This window comes from Gadus macrocephalus, chromosome 11 (genome assembly GCF_031168955.1).
Source record: "Gadus macrocephalus chromosome 11, ASM3116895v1".
NCBI lineage: Eukaryota > Metazoa > Chordata > Actinopteri > Gadiformes > Gadidae > Gadus > Gadus macrocephalus.
Window position 1 is genome coordinate 24,754,251 of NC_082392.1, and position 26,628 is coordinate 24,780,878.

The 26,628-nt window shown below is 41.6% G+C and overlaps 1 protein-coding gene and 2 long non-coding RNA genes across 6 annotated transcripts in view; all 3 read right to left on the reverse strand.

Moving 5' to 3' along the window:
* Positions 1–26,628, reverse strand: part of LOC132467341 (uncharacterized) — a 46,420-nt gene that overhangs the window by 9,785 nt on the left and 10,007 nt on the right. The window lies entirely within an intron of this gene.
* ubac1 (UBA domain containing 1) overlaps positions 479–26,628 on the reverse strand; it is a 31,147-nt gene continuing 4,997 nt past the window's right edge. The window contains exons 2-10 of one of the 4 annotated variants that reach the window (XM_060064563.1): positions 23,489–23,609; positions 23,307–23,380; positions 23,058–23,165; positions 22,847–22,949; positions 22,514–22,622; positions 3,717–3,981; positions 3,350–3,436; positions 2,225–2,363; positions 479–1,319 (exon numbers count right to left, since the gene is read on the reverse strand). In XM_060064563.1, coding sequence (XP_059920546.1) covers positions 1,204–1,319; positions 2,225–2,363; positions 3,350–3,436; positions 3,717–3,981; positions 22,514–22,622; positions 22,847–22,949; positions 23,058–23,165; positions 23,307–23,380; positions 23,489–23,609 — 1,122 coding nt within the window. In that variant the 3' untranslated portion in view covers positions 479–1,203. Of the gene's footprint in view, positions 1,320–2,224; positions 2,364–3,333; positions 3,982–22,513; positions 22,623–22,846; positions 22,950–23,057; positions 23,169–23,306; positions 23,381–23,488; positions 23,610–26,628 lie in introns of those variants that run through there. The other 3 variants (XM_060064562.1, XR_009527995.1, XM_060064564.1) reach the window with 3 other exon arrangements.
* Positions 20,189–22,507, reverse strand: LOC132467339 (uncharacterized). The gene is made up of 2 exons (XR_009528003.1): positions 20,602–22,507; positions 20,189–20,443 (listed from the first exon to the last, which is right to left on the reverse strand). It is a non-coding gene; the product is annotated as an uncharacterized LOC132467339 (long non-coding RNA).

Here is a 26,628-nt window from a genome sequence, read left to right on the forward strand (position 1 = left end):
TTCATGCTTGTACGTGTAATCCCACAATTGTTAAACCTATCTGCCTGACTAATTGGACAGAAACCTGGGATGTGGTTTTATAGGACAAATAACAACAAGGCAAGTGAATTTTGGTTTTGGTTTGACAGTATTCATCTTTTTGGCTCTTATAAAAAAAGAGGACCATTTCATATGTCACAACTAATTGTGTATGCATGACTAACTATAAATCAATGTGTTACCTTGTTTCTGGTAGAAGTGACGAAGCATCAAATAACGTTTAATGAAACGCTCATTTGCAAAGGTCTTATGCTTAGGTTAGGTCTTTTGAAATATAATATTCCAGCATGCGTGATGTGTTCTACAAAAGGAGATGGAGTGTCTGTTCTTCAAGTGCTGAAGTGAAAAACAGTAAAGTTCTAGATGAGAGAAACATAATTTTCAAGAGCAGACAGCTCTCCTTAATACGATGTTTGTAGAAATATGACGGACGCAAAAAGACAGTGTATATTCTTCTTTGAAAGGCAAAATATTAAATAAATATTTTCAAATTTGCACAAGGACAATTGTTGTAATGTTGTAAAATCGATACAAGTGTGATTTACAGTAACGAGGCAGGCAGGCCCTCAAAGCTGAACTTCTAGCGGTAATGTGTCACAAACCCATATTCAATGATCACGGACAATCACGCTTCTTTAACAAGGCCAGAGAAACTCGAATTAAGCGCATCCCTCCCTCTTCAAAAATATAACATTCATTGCTGAAGAAATTTAACAGCCAGAAACATTGAATTTTAAATGTTGCAAAACATACAAAAAAAGTTTTCAGAAGTGTAAACATTGAATTGATGCCTAAAAATCTATTATTTTCACACATGGAGAAATTATATAAAATAAATCATGTCCATCCTAACTATAAAGTTCTTATTAAAATGTAAAAACAACGTACTAAATTTCAGTTATTGAGATCTTAATAAAGTTCAAGGTAACATTTAATTTTAAAAGGGCTTTGTCTGTAAATGTCATAAATAGACAATATGCGTAACATTTGTCAATCCAAACCTAGGGCTTTCACTTTTCAAGGCAAACCAATACCTCCTCCCATCACACACACACACACACACACACACACACACACACACACACACACACACACACACACACACACACACACACACACACACACACACACACACACACACACACACACACACACACACACACACTATGTACGATTTAGGGTCTGGAAGATTCTGGAGATTTGGAGCATGACCGGGCCAGTCTCTGGATCATTCATCCATTGCGTGCTGTTCAGAGGATTTTCAAGCATGTCTTCGAACGCTGAAAACACACACACACACACACACACAAACAGGCTTCTTTAAAGACCTCTGTCTTCAAAAGGGACATTGGTGAATGTCATACACGAGTCATGTTTTAATAAAGGAGCGTAGGGCTGCTCGATTATGAAAAAAAAAAAATCATAATCACGATTATTTTGGTCAATAATGAAATCACTATTATTGAAATGATCATTTTTGAGTTTGAAAAAATGATGTATTTATTCAGCATGTTTCTCCCAAAAAACACTTTGTAACTGAGAACTTTGAAATTTCACCTTAAAAAAATACAAAATGGTCAATTTAAAAAAAAAATCTAAAATAATGTACAGATATGTATCCAGCTGTATCCAAAACATAAATATATATATATATATATATATATACACATTCGTTTTGTAATCGTTTGACGCTAAAATCGAATTGCCGATCAAAATTCGATTAATCGCCCAGCCCTACTGTACCGTCCCTCCTGTTTTCACTTAAACATCATGTACCAATATCATAGGTGAATATGAATTGGTTGAATCGATTCGGCTGAAGAGCATTTACCGTAAGTGCGCCGTCGACATGAATGTAAACATAGAAGAAAATAGCATTTAGAACTTCGGCTTTGAAGCATCAATGTGCATATTACAGAGTTTGCAAAAGTTTTGTTGAATAAGACAGTGAATTGCCATACAAGTACTTCACTCAACCATGCCCTACCACTAAGATCAAGGTGCTACTGCTATGGTTTTAATGTGTAGTGAGGGCACGCTCACACGCTTAAGGCTCTCGGCACAACGATTCGGACCAATAAGATTGCTAAGGGATGTTTTGGTGAAGCCAGAAGAGACCGTTTGTGGGTAAGACCGGTTCATGTGGAGACAGTGCCCACATTTGGTTGACTGGATTAGAGGTTACCCAGAAGAGTCTTGGGGTTGGTGAGGCCCAGCTGGACGACTGGGTTCTCCAGGATGGCCTGGAACAGGAGGCTGTTGGTGTCGATGCCCTTGTCCAGGTCCTCGGGGGAGGGCTTCCGGTCTCCCAGCAACCACTCGCACTGGAACACAGAGAAACACCTTGCTTGGGATACCATTCTGACCCCCGCAACTCGTATCACTACAGCATTGAGGCTGCTGAAATAACACAATTCATTGTTTCCTTAAAAATCCCCTTGAGTGGTCCTCTCGGTTGCTCAATCCACCTCTTCCAACCGAGTTAGCAATGCGCCCTACAGCGCAGGTTTGATTCCCACCTGTGGTGCTAGGCTACAGGTCTCTTCAACCCACGCACAAAAAGGCAAGAACAAATATATATAAAGAAATACAAATCATCTTGGATTTGGATGTGTAACTGATGGTTGGTAACATTATGATTAAAAGGGATAGTCAGTTTTTTTCAGGTTGTTTACAATTAAATCGATTGGTTCAGGTGCTAACGTTGCCGAAAGTCTGTGTTTGGAGAAGTTTCGTTTTTTTTCTAGCCCCCGTCAGATCACACTGTACAGGTTGATGTGCATGAAACATCAGCCCTAAAACATTAAACGTTTGTTTTCAAAGCTGTGAAAATCAGATTGGTAACTGGTGTAAGTTATGTTAGACAAAAAAAATCAGAGCAAAGTATGCTTTCCAGCAGGTTTTATTAGTAATTTTGTTGTAGCCACTCATTTCTATAGGAAGCCTCGAAAGTGTCAGTATAAGTCCGCCGCCGGAACCGGAAAAGGGATTGTTTCATCCTGTTTGTAGTTTTTTATTGCAGCGGTGTTATGTGCGCTTAACACCTACAAACAGGACGAAAACAATCCCTTTTCCGGTTCCGGCGGAGGACTAATACCGAATACTTTCGCTTTGCAAACGAACGTTTAATGTTGCTTTAGGACCAATGTTTCATGCCCATCGACCTGTACAGTGGGATCTGACGGGCTAGAAAAAAGAACTAAACTTGTCCAAACACAGACTAACAGCACCTGAACCGATTTATTTCATTGTAAACAACCTAAAAATAAGGCTTAAAGTGCAAAAAAAACTGACTATCCATTTAACGTACGGCAGCATCCTGCTGGTTGTTGTTCACCCTCAGAGCATCCACCACCTCCTTCTCCTCAAAGCCCATCTCCATCAGGGCAATCACTGCCTGCAGGGATAAAAACAGATATACACAAAGACACAAACACCTTTACAATTACTGTATTACAACAAAGCAGTGACAACCACCATGAGATTCCAAAAGGTCCCATTTGTTTTGTGTCAGATCACAAGGCCGGCTCTGAAGCAATAAAGTTTTAATACTGATGAGAAGATCTCCGATCACTGCTAGACAAAAATAAGAAAAATAAATTGTCATGAGAAAGAGCTAGACAGAAACCTAGAGCTAAATAGAAACTGAGAGAGAGAGGCAAAGAGACATCGCCAACCCTGGAGTCCGGCCTGAACTCTCGTTTCCTGCGGATCCGCTTGAAGATCTCGGTGAGCTCATCCTGCCTGCTGCTCTCCTCTGTGGAGGCCTGGCGGATGCTCCGGAGCTGAAGGACCCCGGACAGCGAGGCGGGGCCGACCAGAGAGGGACCCGCTGGGGCCGTGGCCGCAGCCCCTGACGTCTCGTGGCCCGGGAGAGGAGTGTCCACCGAGGGGTCGTCGACATGTTCGATCAGCCATTCCATGGCCTGGGTGACCGACATGCTGACAGTTTGGGGTGTAGAGATACTGTGATGAGACTCAAATGAGACTTCAAATCTGCTTCAATAGCTTTAATATTAATAGAAATTGTTCAAATCACCACAAATAAATAAATCATTTAGATGGGATATGCCGATACCACTTATTCACTTCCGATACCGCAGCTTTGGCTATCTACCGATAGCAATATAAGTCAGATACTTTGTTTTCCTCTAACGAAAAGCATAAAAAATAAAAATAATAACTAGAAATTGCATTTCCTGCAGAAAACGAGTGTGAATGCTGACGGCTGAATGACAAGCGCAAAGCATTGCTGAAAATGAAGAAATGCAAAATTAACAGAATATGAAAGTGATAGTAGTAGTAGCAGCAGCTGAAGTAGAAGTAGTAGCTGAAGTAGAAGTAGTAATAGCTGAAGTAGTAGTAGTTGAAGAAGTAGTAGTTAGTAGCTGAAGTAGTAGTAGCAGCTGAAGTAGTAGTAGCAGCTGAAGTAGTAGTAATAGTAGCTGAAGTAGTAGTAGTAGTAGCTGAAGTAGTGGTAGCTGAAGAAGTAGTAGTAGTAGCTGAAGTAGTAGTAGTAGCAGCTGAAGTAGTAGTAGCAATTGTAGTAGTTGTATTGATATGAGTAGTAGTATTGGTAGGAGTAGTAATGGTAGTGGTAGGAGTAGTAATGGTAGTAGTAGTAGTAGTTGGCAGTAGACATGTTGAATAGCTTTAATCAAGTGAGATATTTGAACACAGTTCAAAATGTTAAAACCGAATTGGAATAAAGCTGTGTGTGTGTGTGTGTGTGTGTGTGTGTGTGTGTGTGTGTGTGTGTCTTAAGAGAATGGCGGAGACATTGCGTGTGTATGTGTGTCTCTTTAAAGCCCAGTTCAGACCAAAGATTCACCTTGCAACGGCTTGCAACTCGCAAATCCTTGCGACGAGATGGGCTACGACGTTCTAAAACTGGGCTGTTCACACTGGCTGCAACGGGCTGCGACGCTAGGTGGTTTCCATAGCAACTGTGAACGCTCTGGCACAGCTGAGAGCTGCAACATCATCATTTGCGTAGGTTAGGTTAGATTAGTTTGGTTTGCAATTAGTTTTATTTTTATTTTACTTGAGAGTAGGCTAGAATTACTGTGTTTTGTCATTCTCCACTACATCTGCATTGGAGTAAATAGCTGGAGCTTACAGTTAGTTTTGATTACCCGTTGTTGGATACATTGCATTTTCCGTTAGTTGAATTTCAGTTTGATCTGTCTTTGTTCACCATCGGCTCAACTACTAATTGGAGATGGATAACTTAATTATAAACAGGCCTAATTATGTTAGTGAGAGTGAAATGGTCGCAGTTTTTGCTGTGGCTTTAATCATGAAATGGAGAGACGGCGAGTTGTAAAGCCAAGAATATGGAGCCGCAGTTGGGTACTTCAGCGGCAGAAACAGGGTGCCTAGGCCAATCTGTGTAGAGCTGGAAATCGGGGATATGTCAGCTTTCACCAATTTTACATGCCTGTCCCCGGTCCTATTCCATCATCTGGAGGATCTGGTGAGGCCTTTAATTCAGAAGACGAACACAAATTACCGGGACTGCATTTCAACCGAATTTAATTACCGAATTAAGTTCTCCCTCTCCTCGGACCAGAAGTCTGCCAACTTCTGATCTTTTTATGGAGTGGTACGGTACCGGGACGGAGTAAGGCCGTGACGTACAAGTTGTTCTGTGCTGTGATTGGCTGAAGAGGAATAGTTAAATCGCTGCGTTCTAAAACTGGACCTTGCGATTTGACATGTTCAATCTCTGGCGACTCCTTGCAACTCCTTGCGACGCCTTGCAACTCCTTGCAACGGCTTGCAACGACCCGTTCATACCGCCCCTGCAACGTTCTAAAACCGTCTCGTTGCAAGGTGAATCTTTGGTCTGAACTGGGCTTAAGAGAATGGCGAAATTTTGTTGTTTAATGGTTTGAACGAAGATAAACGGTTGAAAATCAATTGAGTTACGTCTTAAAGGGTAATTCCGGTGTTAAATGGATTTGGGATATGTTTTGTATGATAACGAGTTGAAACGTTCGTTTTGGAGCACAAAAACCATCAGTAGATCACCCGTCGACGCCATTTTGTTTTCAAGACTCGATAGGTAGATTGACGAACACATACTGATGGTATTGTGTGTATAAAATGTCCTTTTTAATAAACAATCTGTACACTTACAGAGTTCTCAATGCCTCGTTTTATATGTTAAGACCCTTATTATACTACCAAAGAAGTGTCGGGCTACTTTTTGCCTTTTATATGGTTTAAAATAGTGATGTAGTTTTTACCATAACCACTGCCCCCATTGTTCCAAGTTTATAGTGTTTTGATAGAATCGGCTAAAAACAGCCAACTGAAGAAAGCGTCTATATGCGTTTTTTGTGCTCCAAAATGAACGTTTCAACTCGTTATCATACAAAACATATCCCAAATCCATTTTACACCGGAATTACCCTTTAAACAGTTGAAGTACCAGAGGAAATAAGAGGAAGGCTCCGCCATATGGAAAAAGCTGAATAGTTTAAATAGTTGAAAGAGTTGAAAGAAGATGAATAATAGCCAGCCGTCGTTAAAGAGCTGAACGTTTTAATAGTTGAATGGTTTCTGTAGCTGAAAGTATGGCGGAGGAGTTGAAGACCAAAAAACGTGCAGAAGAAGAATAAGAAAAATAATATCTAGAGTGTGAATGCTACAGCATTCACACTAATTATAATAATAATAATAATAAATAATTAAAGCTGCAAGCAGCATTTTACGGGGGCCAAGCCTAAAACAGACCAATAAGACCCCGACAGGCCATTAAGACCCTGATGAAGACAATTAAGACCATTTTTGTTTGCATATTGTTGACGACGCTGGAATAGCCTTAGCTTTGCGAACAAACTTCCAAGACTGTACGTCAAAAGTCTGAGGAGTAATGTGTCATTAAAGTTTTCATTTGATTGCTTTAGCGCCCCCTATAGTCCTATTTTGATTAACTTTACCCTGGTTCACTTTCACCTATGCTGCTTTAAGTACACCAAGCTTGGTGATTATTGACTCAAGATAACCTCGCCTTTTTGCACTTTTTGCATAACATTGGATAGAGTAGGATAGGAAAACATAGGATTTCATGACAGTAGGTGAAAGGGGTCAGGAAATATGGCCGTCAAAAGTATGCCTTTTCAGTTAATGGTTATAGTGCCCCCTATGGGCCAATCTGGATGCAATTTGGAGAGGTTGCTTTTCGGTTAATTGTTATAGTGCCCACTATTGTCAGATTGTCCTGAATACAATTTGGAAAGGTTCATCTTCACCCATGTGCCTTTGACTACACCAAGTTTAATGACGATTGAGTTAAGGTAACCCCGCCTTTTGGCTTCAAGAAAAATGTGGATGATTTTAAGGCACTGGCAGCCATGTACTTTTTTCAATGTACTTCATTATATTTGAGCAGTTAGAACTTTGGTCCCCAACAGCCACTAAGTTGGTCCCCCTCAAATCAAACATTCCGTCTAGGAACTGTGGTAATTTTAGGCCACGCCCATCTCGATCCCACACCCTAATTTAAAATATGTGGAATTCATCTTGTTCAGGATTTTATTCTGAACAACATTTGTGTTAGGAGTCCATCTTGATGCTGATGCAAGCATATAAAGGTCCCATGGCATGCTACTTTATGGATGCTTTAATATAGATATTTGTTGGCCCCTAACACAGTATTCGAAGACGTTCCCAAAATTCAGCCGAGGTGTAGAATTACAGCCACTACGAGCTAGTCGCACATCGAGCTTTCCGCGAACGCACCGTTTCGGTGTCTGCAGCTTTAATGCAAATGAGGATGAGCGCGGCGGGTCAAGGAGGAGGGTGGGGGTGTGGCCCTGAGCACAGGGATGCAAACACATGTATTAGGGCCCGACCGATTTATCGGCCTGCCGATTTAATCGGCCGATTATAGCCTTTTTGAAAATAATCGGCATCGGCCAAAAAGACGCAGATTACAACCGATTTTTTTTTTTTATTATTATTATTTTTTTATAAATGTTATTGCGATTAGTATCCTGCAGATTGCGCTCCTACTCGCCTTACTAACTAACAACTTTAGCTGGAGTAAAAAAGAGGAGATTGAATTTTACCGTACAACATGAAAGCACGCTCGCTCAGGCAGCTGCGAGCTCACCTCACCAATGTACACAAGACGCGTTGTTTGAGCATGTTGTGCCTGTTTTTCTTTAGGTCCCAGGCCATGTTAATTTGTTATACTGTAGACTCTAACGGTGAGACCATACTGCTCAGCACGCACGTGTTAGTCACTGCTCACGAGCGCAGCACATTGCGAGTTAGTTATTTATTTTACATTTTATATTACACTCATTTTTGACTGTAAATGTATTCTAAAACACTCAAAGGTTCTGCATTCAATTCACATATTCATCAAAAGTGTTTAAAGTATATTTAAGGTATCAAAAACTACGTTTTATATATATATATATATATATATATATATATTTTTTTTTTTTTTTTTTTTTTTTTTTTTTAATCGGCCGATTAAATCGTAATTGTAATTTTTCTCTGAAAATAATCGGCATCGGCACTCAAAAATCAATATCGGTCGGGCCCTAACATGTATGACAAAAAAAAGAGAGCTACCCGAAGTCTGAAAAAATATGACGGCATGATATCCTATTATCATGAGAAGGCCTATGCTATATGCTATATGCCTAGAAAGATAAAAAATATATTAGTTTCTCAGTTAAAGTGACTTTTTTAACTAAGTTAATTTATTTTCACATACACACAAACACACACCTCTGCATTGGATATGCGATCACAGGTACAGGTACTGGCAGTGTAGGCCTGGCACTGCCCCTGATCTTATCTGCTGCTTAGTGGGTTTCTGGAAGAGGGTTTCGGAGAAGCTGTGCAACACTTTGTGTAGTTATTGTTGTTGTCACTTTCCTCCGATGAATGTCTGCCTTACAGTGTGCATACAGGGCATGTACACCCCTGCTGGCATAATTAATTTCTTTAATGCAGAGTGTGCATTTAGCACATCCTTTTTTCTCAATCTTTTTGAAAAAGTCAGACAGTGGAAAGTTATGCTTCACTGAATTCACCTCAGTCGTGGCTTCTAATTTTAGCCATGACCACTTCCAACTGCACTTGCACCCTGCGTCCTGCTGCACAATAAGTGCATCCATCTCCGATATTTCCCACCACTATCCTCTGGCCGGTTCGGGCCGGGACTTTGATCGAGCGTTTTTATTTTTATCATTGGTTTATTGGCCTAATCTGAGGAGAAATCGATGCCATAAACAGAAATATTATAGGCCTTTATTACACAGGTCTTCTCAATGCCGTGGAACGCTCCGTTCACTTTGGTAGTAGTCCGGTGACTTGTTAACCCCAGCGTCTTCCGTTGCTAAGCAACGTCACCTTCTTTGCGGACAATTTATTATTGCTCTGCTGATCAAGACGACGAATGCTGGTAACGAATAAATTGCAAAAAGGCACACCATGTGAAGTTATTTTTTTAGTTTTGGCAAGTAGCCGTGTAATAAGCGGGATCATGTATAGAACGTCGCCAGTCATTATAAGAAAATAAGCCCCTTCAGGGCGATGCAAGACGCCTTCGCTGCGCGTCGGTGTACTGTTCGCCCTGTCGGGGCTTATTTTCCCGATAATGACCGGCGTTCTATACATTATCACTTGCGTTTATATTTAGCAGAGTAGGCCTAGTAGCCAATGTGTACAAAGTTACATATGTGTTAAAATAAATATCGGGTTGAAATCGGGCTAGGGCTCATAATTACAGTTAATGTGTCGGGTCAGGCCGGGCTCGGACAGAACGTGCACGGGCTTCGGGCCGGGTCTGGCTAGATTTTCTGGGCCGATCTAAGCTCTAACGTGCGCATCCAATATTTAACCTTCAGTCGACGCAACGGCAAGGGCTGTGATTGGTCCCCTAACAAAATCATTTCCGGAATCACTTTTCTTTACTTCGAAGGCTCGAGGGGTCTCAGTCAGTCAGATTACGGAATATTGACACGCGCGCGCCAATCGACGCGCCGATCGACACGCCCCCCGCCCCTTTTATTTAGTTAGTTATTTATGTTGGTTTACTAGGATCATTTAGGTTGATTTAAGGACGGGTTTTATGATGCGATAGCTAGTAGAAATAACAGTGTGTTTGTTTAATTATATCCTGGAAAGGGTGATGTTCAGCACATGAAGCCTCTCCAGATGCCGCCGCTTCAACAAGGCTGATTATGATGGGCGGTGAATTTAACCTGTATGGCTTTTTCGTTTTAACTTCTCCAGTCGCCCCATCAGTCCCTGGCAGTCTGGTCCCTGGAGCAACTGGCCCTGGAGCAGCTGCCCCTGAATCACCTGCCCCTGGCAAAGTGGCCTCTTGATTGCTCTCGGTGTCTCCTGTCCTTTCCATCGCTCTTGAAATCCACCTCAATTTCTCCCTCAATCTCTGTAATAATTACAAGGTAATGTTGCTGTTTTATGTATTTTGACTTTGCATTTGCAACTACTGTCATCTCCAATGTAAGAAAATTAATTAAAGCGAATCATTTCTGTAATGTGAATTAAATCATCTGCCACAATCAGAAACCAATAAAATGTATAAATGGATCTACCGGCAATTGTTAATTGGGTAGAATGTGTCGATTATCTACATTGTGTGCAAATCCTCAGTGAATCCCTGACCTCTGGTTGTTTTTTAAACTGAATGTACAAATCTGAATTATGTAATCTCATTGGGAGTGTAGTCTATCCTTGAATTACATGAAATGGGGAATATTGTTAGCTACATGGATCATACCGAAGTTTAATTTGATGAAATATTTGTGGTCCGTTGCACTTGGTTCTGGAGGCACCCTCACAGAAGGGGGTTTCCTCCTCTTCGGCTTAGGGCGATGAATGAAAACTGTTGGGACTGCATCGGGCCTCAGCTTCAACATCCCTTCTCTTTTTGTGGCCGTGAATTGGTCATCTTCGAAGTGTACCTTTTTATAGGTAGGCTTGTAAGATCAGTTTCCATTGCACTTAAAATATCATTGAAAAGTCATAATTCTCTACACTTAGAATTATTATGCCCTTTGAAATGCTATCAAGTGATGTGAACATTAATTACATTACATAGTTTTTGACGGTTGCTGACCCGTCACTTGTACGCTTTGACGGCTGACCATTGCCATCCATTTCTTCCTGCGCTCTTGGTCCTTGGGGAAGCCATACATGTGGTAACCTTTCTCGGACCGATTGGAGCATCCAAACGCTGCACAGCCAACCATGGTATGACCATTGATCTAAACCAATTTTGAATTTGCTCAGGGCTATTATAAGTATTGTAATGGCATAAAGTATAGTATATTTGCAATGTTATATGTTAATGGTTTGCCCTAAGTACAGGCCCGGCTCTGGGCATAGGCAGTATAGGCGAATGCTACGGGCGCATCCATCCGCCGGGGGCGCCGAAAATATGGGATTCTTTTTTTTTTAATACTGTATTCATCTAACTTTAACTTCAATGTTTATATTTCTTAATACCAGTAGTTATTTCGAAATAAATATTAGACAACATAACATAACATGCAAAATAAAAGAGCGCCCTAGTTTCCACTTCCTCCGCGCCCCCCCCCCCCCCCCCCCCCCCCCTAAAAGGGACTGCGGTCATGCCAGCCGACTCATCGAGATCGGCGGTCATGCCAGCCGACCCAGTTTTTTGCCGTACCTGTATATACTAGCCATTACGGTAATAGCGTCTCAGAACTAGTTTAAAGTAAAAGCATTCGTCGGGTAGCCTACATACAAAAAGACAGTCAATAAAACCAAATACTATCAAAGGAAGTGTACGGCCGTTGTGGTATTTACTTTCAAAATAAAAGCCCACCAAACATTCCAATCTGAGACATATTACAAATGATTTTGGATTCGATTTAAAAGAAAATGCCCTGTTATTCCATGCTCATTTTACTTCAGGGTTATAGTTCACAACCCCATAGGGTCACCGAAGAAGTTCCAGAACATTCTGATGTGTAGTTCCAAAATAAAAGCCCACCAAATATGAGACATATTACATATGATTTTGGATTCAATTTAAAAGAAAATGCCCTGTTATTCCAGGCTCATTTCACTTCAGGGTTATAGTTCAACCCCCCATAGGGTAACCCACGAAGTTTCAGAACATTCTGATGTGGAGTTTCAAAATAAAAGCCCACGAAGAATTCCAATATGAGACATATTAAATATGATTTTGGATTCAATTTAAAAGAAAATGCCCTGTTATTTCAGGCCATTTCACTTCATGGTTATAGTTCACAACCCCATGGGGTCACGCAAGAAGTTTCAGAACATTCTGATGTGGAGTTTCAAAATAAAAGCCAACCAAAATGTCCAATATGAGACATATTACATATGATTTTGGATTAAATTTAAAATAAAATGCCCTGTTATTCCAGGCTCAGGGCGATTGTTCAAGACACCATAAGGTCACCCAAGAAGTTTCAGGACATTCTGATGTGTAGTTTCAAAATAAAAGCCCACTAGATATTGAAATATGAGACATTAGATATTATTTAGGTATGATCTTTGGATTACATTTAAAAGGAAACGCCCTGTTATTCCAGACTCATTCCACTTCAGGGTCATAGGTCAGAACCCCATAGGGATACTCAAGAAGTTTCAGGATATTCTGATGCGTAGTCTCAAATTAAAAGCCCACTAGATATTGAAATATGAGACTTATATTTCAATATCTAGTGGGCTTTTAATTAGAAATTACACATCAGAATATCCTGAAACTTCTTGGGTGACACTATGGGGTCTTAAACTTTGACCCTGAAGTGGAATGAGTCTGGAATAACAGGGAGTTTCCTTTTAAATTGAAACCAAAAAAATATGTAATAAGTCTCATATGTCAATATCTAGTGGGCTTTTCACTTGAAACTACACATCAGAATACCCTGAAACTTCTTGGGTGACACTATGGGGTCTTAAACTGTGACCCTGAAATGGAATGAGTCTGGAATAACAGGGAGTTTCCTTTTAAATTTAAACCAAAAAATATATATGTAATAAGTCTCATATTTCAATATCTAGTGGGCTTTTAATTTGAAACTATACATCAGAGTATCCTGAAACATCTTGGGTATCACTATGGGGTTGTGAACTATAACCATGAAGTGAAATGAGCCTGAAATAACAGGGCATTTTCTTTTAAATTGAATCCAAAATCATATGTAATATGTCTCATATTGGAATTCTTGGTGGGCTTTTATTTTGAAACTCCACATCAGAATGTTTTGAAACTTCGTGGGTTACCCTATGGGGTTTTGAACTATAACTCTGAAGTGAAATGAGCCTGGAATAACAGGGCATTTTCTTTTAAATTTAATCCAAAATCATTTGTAATATGTCTCAGATTGGAATTTTTGGTGGGCTTTTATTTTGAAAGTAAATACCACAACGGCCATACACTTCCTTTGATAGTATTTGCTTTTATTGACTGTCTTTTTGTATGTACCCGACGAATGCTTTTATTTTAAACTAGTTCTGAGACGCTATTACCGTAATGGCTAGTATATACAGGTACGGCAAAAAACTGGGTCGGCTGGCTTGACCACCAATCTCGATGAGTCGGCTGGCATGACCGCAGTTAAAAGGGGTAGGGGGCACCAGCAAAAATCTTGCCTAGGGCACCAAATTGGTCAGAGCCGGCCCTGCCTAAGTATATTATATAGTGTTCCCTGCTGTGTCCATTGTTGAATCTGTTAACACAATCACTTGTTCTTGTCACACTTGTTTAAAAATAAAAACGATTTAATTCATCCAAGCGTAATGAGTTGTTATTCTTTAATATATTTGATACTTTGTGTGGCTCATATCTTAAAATGATCATGGTAAAACATCTTGATTATTTTGATTTTAATACAGATGTAGGGTAAAAGTTAGGGTTAAGCCAGTATGCTAACACGAACGTGAAGCTTTCCCTCAAACTTAAAAACGTATCTAACCACTCTAAAGGTAAAACTGACATTAACAAATATGCAATAATGCCATAACAGTCAGACAAATACTTGTATGTGTTTTTTTCATTCATATTTACCAATTTAATATTGAAATCTCTGCTGTCGTCCCATAGAATAACATTGACTGCGCGGCGTGTTTGGCACTATTGAGGCTTACATGAACCACGTGACAACCACGTGACCACCCTGTCGGCGAGATCATAGCGTGTCGCAACTCTCTCTCTCTATAGCTCTGCAGTGGATGTATCGCAATAGTGAGGCGCACACAGCCTTGGGCCGTGTTCTGTAAATATTTTAGAACACTCCGGCTGTTCCGGCGAGAGTCCTGGAGCTCTTTGTCTAAATTATATCATATTATACATAGATATATGCATATATTTATATTATCACGGCCAAAAGCTGTGTGCGCCTCCAGACGATATTATGAATCTCAAACGACTGCGTCAGGTTTTCCGACGTCTCTGGTTCTTCCACTCAATATGAAGTAGACTGAACCAAGGAGAAAGGTGATTGTTGCCCACGATTGTCTCCCGCCAGAGCCCCGCTGCCCGCTGCCGAGGCAGCAGGGCTCCGGTGGGAGACAATAGCGGGCAATTTGTCCAATTCCTTCTCAACCATGGCTGAGATAACCCCCACTATGATTCTCGTTGGGGAAATACCAGAGAACCCGACATGTTATGCGCCATACAAAGAAGTGTACAACACTGGTGTTACAGTGCACACACACACACACACACACACACACACACACACACACACACACACACACACACACACACACACACACACACACACACACACACACACACACACACACACACACACACACACACACACACACACACACACACACACACACGGGGTGTAACGGTACACGTATTTGTACCGAACCGAGTCAACGCTCCGTTGACTTGCATGGGACTTGACAACTTCCGGCGGTGAATAGCGTCCGCGGTTGCTAAGCGACGTCAACGTCTTTGGCGGACTATTTCTCTGCTGATCAACACTACGAATGCTGGTAACAAATAAATTGTGAAAAGACACACCGTGTGAAGTTATATTTTTGACGTGTCTAGTTCACCGTCATGCAGGCTGTGTTCAGTAAAATAAATAAATAAATTAATTAAATAGCGATCCGTTTTCGGCGCATGTAGGTCTATCTGCCTAAGCCCACGTTGAAATAATTTTGATGTTGAATGTTGATGGCGCAGTTGTTGAAATCAACAGATTGATTTCATACAAATCATAAAAGCCTCTCCCTGTGTCATTGTGTGTGCGTGTATCCGAAGTGCATGCGTGCGTGGGGGGTTCTTGATTGAGTGATTTTCGAATATTATTTGAAAAACGAGCTGTGCAAACCCAGATCACAACACTATTTCAACAACCCCTGTCTGGGAATTCAGAAATGCAAATGCCATAACCAAGTTCATTGGTGTTTTCATTGCTGCTGATCTACGGCCATTCTCTGTTGTTGACAAACAAGCAGTTTTTTTTAAATGTTCCCCGTAATTATGAACCGTACAGTACTCGTCTCTCGTCTCCGTGACTTAAAAACCGAGGTACGTACCAAACCGTGACTTTTGTGTACTGTTACACCCCTAACACACACACACACACACGGTCGTAGCTCATTGTCTCTATCACAATGGCGAGGCTCACACAGCTTTTGGCTGTATTCTCTAAATATTCTAGACCACTCCGGGTGCTCCGGCGGGAGTCCTGGAGCTCTATATCTAAATATTATCATATAAACATAAACATAGATATCTATATCATAGAATATATACTATCCCGTCCAAAAGCTGTGTGCGCCTCCAGACAATATTATGAATCACAAAACGACTGCTTCGGGTTCTCCGACGTCACTGGTTCCTCCACTTCCACATCAATATGAAGTAGAGACTGAATGTCGACATTGAGGAGAAAGGGATTGTTGCCCTCAATTGTCTACTGCCAAAGCCCCGCTGCCCGCTGCTGGGGCACCACCGTCTCGGAAGTGGGCAGCGGGGCTCCGGCGGGAGGCAATCGCGGGCAATAATCCCTTCTCCTGCATTACGCGGTTCATTTACTTCAGGGAGTCAAAGTTAAAGTTCCTTTCCCCCAATTCCTTCTCCACCATGGTTGAGATAACCCCCACTACGAGTCTTGTTGTGGAAATACCAGAGACGTCAGAGAACCCGTTGTGTTATGCGCCATGACACCAACAGCAGAGCGCTTATCAAAATAACAAAGAAGTGTACAACAGTCGTAGCTCATTGACTCATTGGCGGACCAAATTCTCCGGGCGGGCAAAGCAGAGAAGGGGAGGTAACCTGGCGCCTTTTGACGACATATTGGGCCAAATTCAAAATCCGAGCGTCTGAGCTTTCATTTTTCAAAGGCGGAGCAGGATACCTAGTGCTAGTTTTAAACCCAACGCCATTTCTAGCCACTGGGGGACCATAGGCAGGCTAGCGGAACTCATATTAATGTTAGAAAACCTCTTAAAGTAAATTTTCATGCCATGGGACCTTTAAGTCTTTACGTGTTTTAAACCATACCCTTTTTCAGAAATGAATTGCTCCTGGGTGCTTTTATCTTTATTGTACAGACGTAGACATAGGTCCAAAGATGATATGTGCTTTTTTTTCTAAGTCTAAAAAGGGAATTTTGTGTTTTTAACTAAATTCAAGATGTCTGTAAATCTATCCAAAGAAAGTCATAGGTTCTTGAGGCACATTTGTTCAGCATGAGGATGTATGCGTGTGAACAAAGTTTCATGACTAAGTCAAAGCAGTTACGAGATAGGTTTGTTCAAAGTTTGCATTTTTGGACTGTTGCTATAGCGCCACCTTTGAGCCAATCAGTGTACTATTTGCTCTTGAGTCAGCCTCTACAGCTGAAGATAGTTCTATCAAAAGCAAGCAAGCGGTTTAGGCTGTGTAAGTCAAATTTGGCGGAATAATAAAACTAACCACAATAGATTGCCTTTGCACTTTGTGCTAGGCCCCCTAATAAAATATATGGAAGAACTTTTGACCGTTCAACAGGTAGCTCTCATGTGCATGTGACTAATTTGCCATTACGTGACATGCTGCACGCATATTTTTTTCTCTCCCCGCCAATATCCAATATCCAGCCGGATTAGCCAGTCACTGAAGTTAACCCTGCCGCTGAAGAACCGGTTCCTGCCACTTCAAGAGTCCACGAACGCGCCTGCCAATTTCAACTTATTCTGGGGGCGCAAATATCTTTTCAGAGCAGATGGCCTACACCCAAACAGGTTAGGCTAAAAACTGTTAAGGGACAATCTTCTCTTCTCGCTTTCCCACAGATCTCCATGGTCTGACGCACAGGCCACAGTCAGAGCACAGGTTGAGAAGAAACAAGACTACAGCCTCTGCCACTATCTGACACACAGATAGCAGACAGCCCACAGACCTTGAAGAGAGACAACAGCCCGCCCGACGCCATCAACACTGTGCCTTCCCCCATCGCTGACGCTGGCTTGGCGAGGAACGGCCACCCCCCTCCTATGCATTCCCCCATCGACGATGACCTCCAGCCTCATCTCTCCCATAGCCACAACAACAACTCCAGCCCCAATGTCTCCTCCCTTTGCGATTTTCCAGCTGAATTTAAGAAACTGGAATATGTTGGCATCAAACTTGCATCTGTGTCAATGATAGCATCGACACGTCATGGCCACAGGCTGATAAAACCCAAGAGGATGGCGCCCCAGCCCCCCCCCCCTGTACTGATAGTAGTCCTGAGTATTACTGAGACAAAAAAGGGTTCAGCCGTAGACACAGTATAAAGGAAGTTTCACATAATCTGCTGAACCCAAGGTTGCCTACGTCAAAACAGGGCAACTTTTGCATTCATGCTGTAACCACTAAGAGAGTAAACAAAGGGAAACTTAGACACACTACTAACCTCACAAATCTCATATCTATTGCCTCCAAACCAAAAACAACCTTAAAGCCTATCAACAACACCATCAGGATGGCTCTACTTAAAGGTTGGGTATGGGATTTGCGAAACGCCAGCAGATTTAGAAAATACACAACTCAAATGGTCCTACCCCCTCACTTCAACGCTGACTCTGACTCCACCCATTCCAAGTACCTGGACGCGCAATCATGCACGAGCGCGAACACAGATGCGCGAGAGCGAGCCAGGCTAGCGTAGGGTTTTCCTTCTCTTTGCTGGTGGTGGTGGTGGTGGTGGTGGTGGTGGCGTCTTGTCTGCCATGGAAATTGTCTTCTACTGCTAGGTCCAAATGTGGATTAACTAGTTCCAGTAGCTACCGCAGGATAACAACAAACAGGAGCTTGCTCTGGGTCACGAGCTCTGGGTCACGAGTACTGCGCGCGCGGGGCGCGGGGAGGGGGAGTGCAGTACGACCGTTTGATTGACGTACTTATGCCGCTTTTCCACCGCACATGTAGCTCGACTCGACACGACTCGACACGACACGATTCGACACGGTAGCAGCACGGGTGCTTTTCCACCGCAAATAGTACCTCCTGGACGTGGGCGGGGTCGGCTGCGCGAAAGGGCCGTGACGTATTTGTGTACGCGACGCAAACAACACATACGCAACCCACACATGGACAGAACCCACATAACAACAATGGAGGACATCGATCGCATTACTATTATTAGCTGGCATGTTGAAGAAGTTGGAGAAGTGGAACATGTTGGCTGCGGCGCTGCTATGGATGTTACCAGCATGGTTGCCATGTCGCTCTCGTGACTTCGTCACACTCTCTGGCCAATCAGTCGCCGGCCGTCTGCCGACGTCACCTTTTAGCATCGGCTCAGCTCGCTTGGAACCTAGAGCGAGTAGGTACTAGAAAAAGCAGCCACTTCAGGTACCAGATACCATGGTACCGCGGTGGAAACGCAAAAAAGGCGAGCTGAGTCGAGTCGTGTCGAGTCGTGTCGAGCTGGTACCATGCAGTGGAAAAGCGGCATTACTGTCCAATGCAACTCGGTGGCTCTGGAAATCATTGGCTGGAGTTTTTCGAGCCCTGCCCGTTCCACAGATGATTGACTTGTTTAATTTTCATGTCAGTACTAACTCAGTGGCTGTAAGTGGGTTATGATAAGGATTTCAAGTAATTTTGCAAAAACGGCCAAAAAAGCGAATTCCATACCCAACCTTTAATGTTAGGTCTCTTAATAACAAATCATTTTTAGTTAATGATTTTATTACCACTTCTAAACTGGATTTTATGTTTTTAACTGAAACATGGCTGGAACAAAATAACAATGCAACCGTTCTGATAGAGACAGCTCCTCCCAACTATAACTTTTTGGATGCATGTAGACCTGGAAAAAGAGGTGGAGGGGTTGCTGCTGTATTTAAAAATGTATTTCAGGGGAAACAGATGTTATTTGGTGATTTTCCATCATTCAGATACCTTAGTGCTGTATTGAAATGCTCCCCCAGAGTTCTCCTATTAATTATTTACAGGCCAAATTTGTCCCACATATTCTGCAAATTTTTTCGATTACTTCACAGAATTATTGTCTAGCATCTCCACAGAATTTGACTGTCTAGTTATAACTGGTGACTTCAATTTAAAAATTTTCATACTGATGATTTGAATGACAAGTGTGCAAAAAACTTTTTACCATTTTGGACACATTTGAACTGTCTCAACATGTGAAAGAGGCTACTCATTGTAAGGGGCACACTCTAGACCAGGTTATCACAAAGGGCCTCAATGTTTCTGATCTCTCTGTGACTGATCCTTCCTTGTCTGACCACTTTTGTGTTTTCTTTAACATATCTTTTATTCCCGACATACAGACAAAATCCAATACTGTCAAAAAACGGTATATCAATGAAGATTCTAATGTACTTTTTAAAAAGGCCATCTCCTTGCTACCACCTCTCAACCCATGTTCTGCTGATGATCTTGTAGAAAACTTTAATTAGAAAATTTTGAAAGTCATAGATGTCATTGCACTTTATAAGGCTAAAACGATTTCTGGAAAGCAAAAGTCACCCTGGAGAAAAGCTGCTTCTGTAACAGCACAGAAAAAAGAATGCAGGAAGGTTGAACGCATCTGGCGTAAAACAAAACTTCATATTCACCATGATATCTATAAAGAGAGCCTCCGTGCCTACAATTTAGACTTAAAAAGTGCTAGAGAAACATTTTTCTCCAATATCATTAAAACCAACACTAATAATGCAAAAACCCTATTTGCAACTGTTGACAGACTGACCAACCCCCCAACACAAATTCCACCTGATCTCCATTCCACGCAGAAATGCAATGAGTTTGCAGCTTTTTATACTGATAAAATTGAAGGCATCAGACGCGCCATCAATATCTCCACTTCAAACAAAAATGTTGGACTACCACCCTGTTCTGGCAAAAGTAACGTGGCAAGGATGGCATGCTTTAATGTTATACTCTCAAAATCTTGTGGAAACTGTGACACAACTAAAGCCATCCACCTGTTGCCTTGATACTTTACCTACCAACCTCTTTAAGAATGTTTTCGACTGCCTTGCAGTAGACATATTGCAGATAGTTAACAACTCTCTCCAGTCAGGCAATTTCCCAAAAGCTTTGAAAACTGCAGTTATTAAACCCCTTTTAAAAAAGCGGAGCCTAGATGCCTCTATTATTAACAGCTACAGACCAATATCAAATCTACCCTTCATAAGTAAAATCATTGAGAAAGTTGTCCTCCAGCAACTTAATCACTTCCTGGCATCAACTGGTTGCTATGACACCTTCCAATCAGGATTTCGACCCCTGCACAGCACTGAGACCGCCCTTATTAAAGTTGTAAACGACATCCGTCTTAACACAGACTCTGGCAAAACTTCAATACTAATGCTACTTGACCTCAGTGCTGCATTCGACACTGTAGACCATACATTACTTCTGGACAGGTTAGAAAACTGGGTGGGGCTTTCAGGCACAGTCTTAAATTGGTTCAGGTCCTACCTACAAAATAGGAACTACTTTGTTTCCATTGGCGACTTTGTATCAGAATCAACCAACGTGACATGTGGAGTCCCACAAGGTTCGATCTTAGGACCCTCTTTATTCAACATCTAAATGCTCCCACTAGGGCAAATCATGCAAAATAACAATATTGACCACCATTGCTATGCTGATGACACACAAATCTATGTATCGCTATCACCAAATGACTATCGGCCCATAGATCTGCTGTGCCAGTGCATTGAGCAAGTGAAAGAATGGATGTGCCGAAATTTCCTTCAACTAAATGAGGACAAAACAGAGACAATTGTATTTGGTTCTAAAATAGAAAGGCTTAAAGTAACCCAACACCTTCACTCTCTGTCCCTGAAAACCTCAATCAAAGCCAGAAATCTAGGGGTTATCATGGATTCAGATTTACATTTCGACAGTCACATCAAATCAGTTACAAAATCGGCATACTATCACCTTAAAAATGTAGCAAGACTTAGAGGGCTCATGTCCACCGAAGACTTACAAAAACTTGTACATGCCTTTATCACTAGTAAGCTTGATTACTGCAATGGTCTCCTTACAGGTCTCCCAAAACAAGCTCTGAGGAAGCTTCAGCTTGTTCAGAATGCTGCTGCTAGAGTTCTAACAAAGACCAAAAATAATTGACATGGTCAGATAATTGATTTTAAAATCATGTTGCTAACCTACATGGTTTAGGCCCAAAATATTTAACTGATATGCTTCCACTACATAAGCCTTCTCGACCACTAAGATCCTCTGAGACCAATCTGTTAATTATCCCCAGAGTAAACACGAAACATGGGAAAGCAGGATTTAGTTACTATGCAACAAATAGCTGAAATAAACTCCCAGAGGATTTAAGACTTGCCCCAACTCTGAGCACCTTTAAAACAAGACTGAAGACTTTTATGTTTGCTTTAGCTTTCTGCTAAATCTTAAATACATTGCACTTTCTAAAAAGCTTTTTTAACTTTGCCTTTATTTTCTATTTTAATACTAAAATGCCTTTTTAACTTTCTATTTTACCCATTTCTTTGCATATTTTTTCTTTTACTTATCTTTTATTTTATTGTATGACAATGTTTATATGTGAAGCACTTTGAGTCTGCCTTGTGTATGAAAAGTGCTATACAAATAAAGTTGCCATGCCTTGCCTTACACTCCCTCTGTTGTGAACCACTTACGAGTCGTGACTCAGTTTGAAAACCATAGAGCTTACACCTTAGAGCTGGGAGAAGCGCACTAAACTACCCGGCCTTCTTAGTCCAGATCCTGATAATCAACATGTCTAGAAAGCCTACGTGTAAGGCCTACTACAAGAGTAAGAGTTATGAGCATTACAGAATGTATGCATTTATTTTATTTTAATTGATGATGCAAATTAATCATATTCCTTTCATTAAAGAGAGGGGGGTTGATCACTGGGGAACGGGATTTGATAAAGTGATATATCTTTGTACTCAAAAAGCTTTTCAATAGAAATAAAGCAGAAAGACGAAAAACTATCAAATCTCAACTCACTGGTTCAAGCGAAGAGCTTTGATGGCTCTGCTCTCAGGGAAACCCATCTCTGTCAGCTGATGGAGTGCCTGTTCATCCACCCGGTCCTCATCGTCCTCATCCAGCATGGCTAGAGGACACAGACAGTCACACACTGAGACCCACACCATCTAACCAAAGCAAGAGCATTTCTCCTTCCATTAAGACAAAATCCAGTAAAATACCCTGAAATTAAGGTCAATGTGGAGGTCTAGAGATGACAATTAGCAACATTTGGCATTAAAAGTCAACCAAAATGAAAGAGGTATTCTGAACCAGTCATCATGCAGAGGATTGTCTTGATTCTAGCTTTACCGTTGGCCTTTTTGAACAGTTCCACTGCGTCCGGGTTCAAGGCCAGCAGCTTCTGGGCCACCTCGATCAGAGATACCAGGATCTTCCTGAGCTCTGTCTGAAACTGGTAAAGCAAACAAACACGCAGAAAAAGTACATACAATTAGATCATCTTCAAATCATTAATGCTGTTAATCCCTTCCCAGAACTTGAGGCTGTGTATAATCCTCACGTCTCGGATGTTGTGCTGGGTGACCGTGCGGTCGGTGTGTTTAGTTGACAGGGCGGCGGTGGCTTTAAGGATAGCATCCTTGTCTGGAGCCTTGTTCTCCTGCTTCTTCTGCTGGGGGCAAACAAATAACCATATGTCATCATGAGCTCAGAGCATCACAGCAAACATAGGCTCATACTATTATACAACTGAAGACTTTCCCCAAATATCGACATTTATTTTCATAAACTGTAGTTCAAAGCTGGAAACCTTTTCATCTGCAGATATGTCGGACATCTTTGGTGGTGGAGGGGGTGGTCTTTTCTTTATCAGCAGCAAAACATCTACAAAGGCAGTTAAACGGGTCTAAGCAAGTATAGCAGTGCATGGAAAGGTTACTTGACTTCTGTAGCAACGGTGACATTAAATGACAGGGAGAAGGACCAGCATACCTCTATCTTTGATGTTTTCATCGTTGACCGTTTTAGTATCTGTGAGGATACGCTCTGAAGCAGCATGGATAAGTTTATGGTGTGTCAGTGTTTTCGGGTCTTCTAGACTTCCGTGCACATACTGCAAGAAATACAAACAACATCAAAATATCATAGAACCAGTCGACAAACAACAGAACAGCACAAAGCATGGATGGAGTCATTCATTAAAAACTGTATTACTATTGAGGTAAAGCAATAACAAAAATGCATTTAGTCTAAAACCTAGCTGGCTCAGCTAGGTTTGATCATACTGTTCCAAAACATTGGATTAGACACATTTCCGAAATGTTGCATAAAGCTATAACAAATGCATTCATTCAAACAGTTAGAATTATTTATTTTTATCCACTGTTGGCTCAACGATATTTGATGGAACCGACACTGTTCCATTGAACTAGTTCTGCTGTTCAACTGTGTTGCAATTGATTTCGGCCTCCTCTTGACTCAGTTGTTTTCTATTCTTCTCTCTCTAATCATTGCTTCTGTTCACGTTCCTTGTTTTCACGCTCCAACCACGCTGTTACTTCCAGTTCCCTTCTTTAAATATATTAACAGAGGCAGCACGGTGGCCACTGTCACATTTCTTACTCAGTGCATCCTTAAAGGGGCCCATTGTAACCCATCCTAACAGCGTGGGGTCCATTTCCATGACTGTTTACTACTTTCCAGGGTTCAAGCATTTTGGAGGCATTGGTGCCTGTCAACAACTCCACGTCAGCTTGGACGCGAGGAACACCAATACCATCCAAGTACGCTCACATAGCCAGTTCCTCTTCTTTGATGTTATCTGTGCTTACAGGCATCATCATGTGTACTGCCTTGATCAAGGAATGTGGTTTGAATGACTGTCTCCTGCTGGACTACACCTGAGCCGGTAGTTCAGATGGATAGAATCCCTTCAGTTTTCCCGGCCCCTGTATGCCCACATGTTTGCGGAGAGACCAGTGCACAGTGCTCACCCATGTTTCCTTGGGCTGTTTACAGTCTGTGTGGCTTTCTATCACCAATTAATGTGAAGGACGCTGGGAAGGTTTTTGCTGCACACCTCGCATGTCAAGCGCTTCTCGCAATCCTTGCTCATATGCCCAATGCAGAGGCCCTACACCATACCCAGTGAAATAAAACCATACCAATCTCTGGGTATTTGATGATGTGGGGCTATTTTAATTCCAAAGGCCTTGGTGACTTTATCAAGATGCATATTTTCCGGGATCCATGAAATAAATGGCCTTTAAAAATACAAATCTACCTGCCTTTATGGGAATTGAACATAGGGGTTCCTATACTTATGCAAATGAAGAACATTTATTTATATACGATACATTATTCATTCAAAGAAAAATGGTGGCCTAAAAGGTTGGATTTTTCCTCGATTAAGGCATCCAGATTGATTTCCAAAAGATGATTTTTTTTATTTCCTCTTTTTAGTCAACTTTAGCATGGGTGCATAAACGTATTCTTTCCACTGTACCTTCATTATGCAACTTTGTTTCAGAATTCATATTCAACACAATAAAACCCACTGGTTGAATAAACCTCTCACAGATATGCCCACCCACAACTTATTCAAATACCAGTTCGAACCAATGCATTGGATTTCAGTCAATAGAGTGGCGAAGTCACGCCCCTTCCGGGAGAGCTCATGGGACCTATGAGATCGAAAAATATGAATGATATTTTCTGGTCCCAGTCTTTATATGCCCTGGATTACACATATGTTGTTTGTGGATTAAAATGAAAATTTTTCATGCAAATAAAACTACAAATTTTCGTGAAGAAGTTTGATAATTTTAGGTTTTATGTGAGGCCGCTTTGTGAACTACAGCTCTTCGCTGCTCTCGACGCATATGATATACGTCACCACACCCGCACTTGGAACTCGGCACAGAGATGGCACATAGAGATGGCACATAACTAAAACTCTCCACATGCCCCGACTTATAGTGGTTTTCACCTCTTTCTATGCTTTTATCCTCGCCTTGAAAAAAAGTGGTGAAGTGGAGCAGAGAGATCGCCATCTCTGTGCCGAGTTCCAAGTATATTAGCTTTCAGAAATATTTTGTGCCATATTGCTTTTTATAGATTCATCATGTTAATGCAAATAATCAAGCCTAAAGACCTGTGCCACTTTTCAAACGTTTTTGCAACTTAATGATACGTTGCTATATTTTGCTTGGACGTAGCTGGTGTTAAACACCACTGTCAACAATGTCAATTTACTCGCTCACAAGATTACATTATTTATGTATACCTATTTATGTTTGTGTTATATCGTTTTTTTTCGGGTCAGCCCAGCAAACGGAGGCTTTTGTGTGCCTTAAGGTACGTGAACACACCAAACGCGTAACCCGCGTAAGATTTACGCGCGTAACGCAGCTAAAATGTTGCTTGACCATTTTGTGTCAAAAATGGTCCTACGTACGCAGCTACGCGCCTGTGGCTGCGCTGGATTTAGGAGTCAGAGGAAGGAAACCCAAACGCCGCCGTGTTTGGGTGCATGATAGAGCTTGGATCGGGTTAGTTTAATAATCTCAGATATAAATAACAATAATCGGGTTAAATAACTTCACATGGTGTGTCTGGTGTGTTTCCAGCATTCGTAGTGTTGATCAGCAGAGATATAGTCCGCCAAGACGTTGAGGTTGCATAGCAACCAGAGACGCTGTCCATGCAATTTAATGGAGCATTCCCTCTTCGTCATAACTATCAAACCAAACATCCTTCACATTCACCGAGCGAACATTATGAAAGTAAAATGCACATTTCTCGCTAAAAATGTTTACATAAACGCATTTAATGGCGTAACTATGTTACTATTTCCACCCAGAATAAAGAAAGATGTCGGCCGTATGCTTCTGTGCAAGCGTCACTACTCTCTGCCAGTGACGTCGGGTCAAGCTCCACGCTGATTGGCTAAGCATCACGCGTTGGAGCGTTGAAAGTTAAATTTTTTGAACTCCGGGCGTAGGCGCGTAGGTGCGTTAGGTGCGTATATACTAGGCCTGCAGCGGATTCGAATTGTATCCGAATCCGTTCGGTTACCACAGTTCGGAGCATTCTGGAGATCCGCGGATTTCGGTTTCATGAAGGCATTGCCT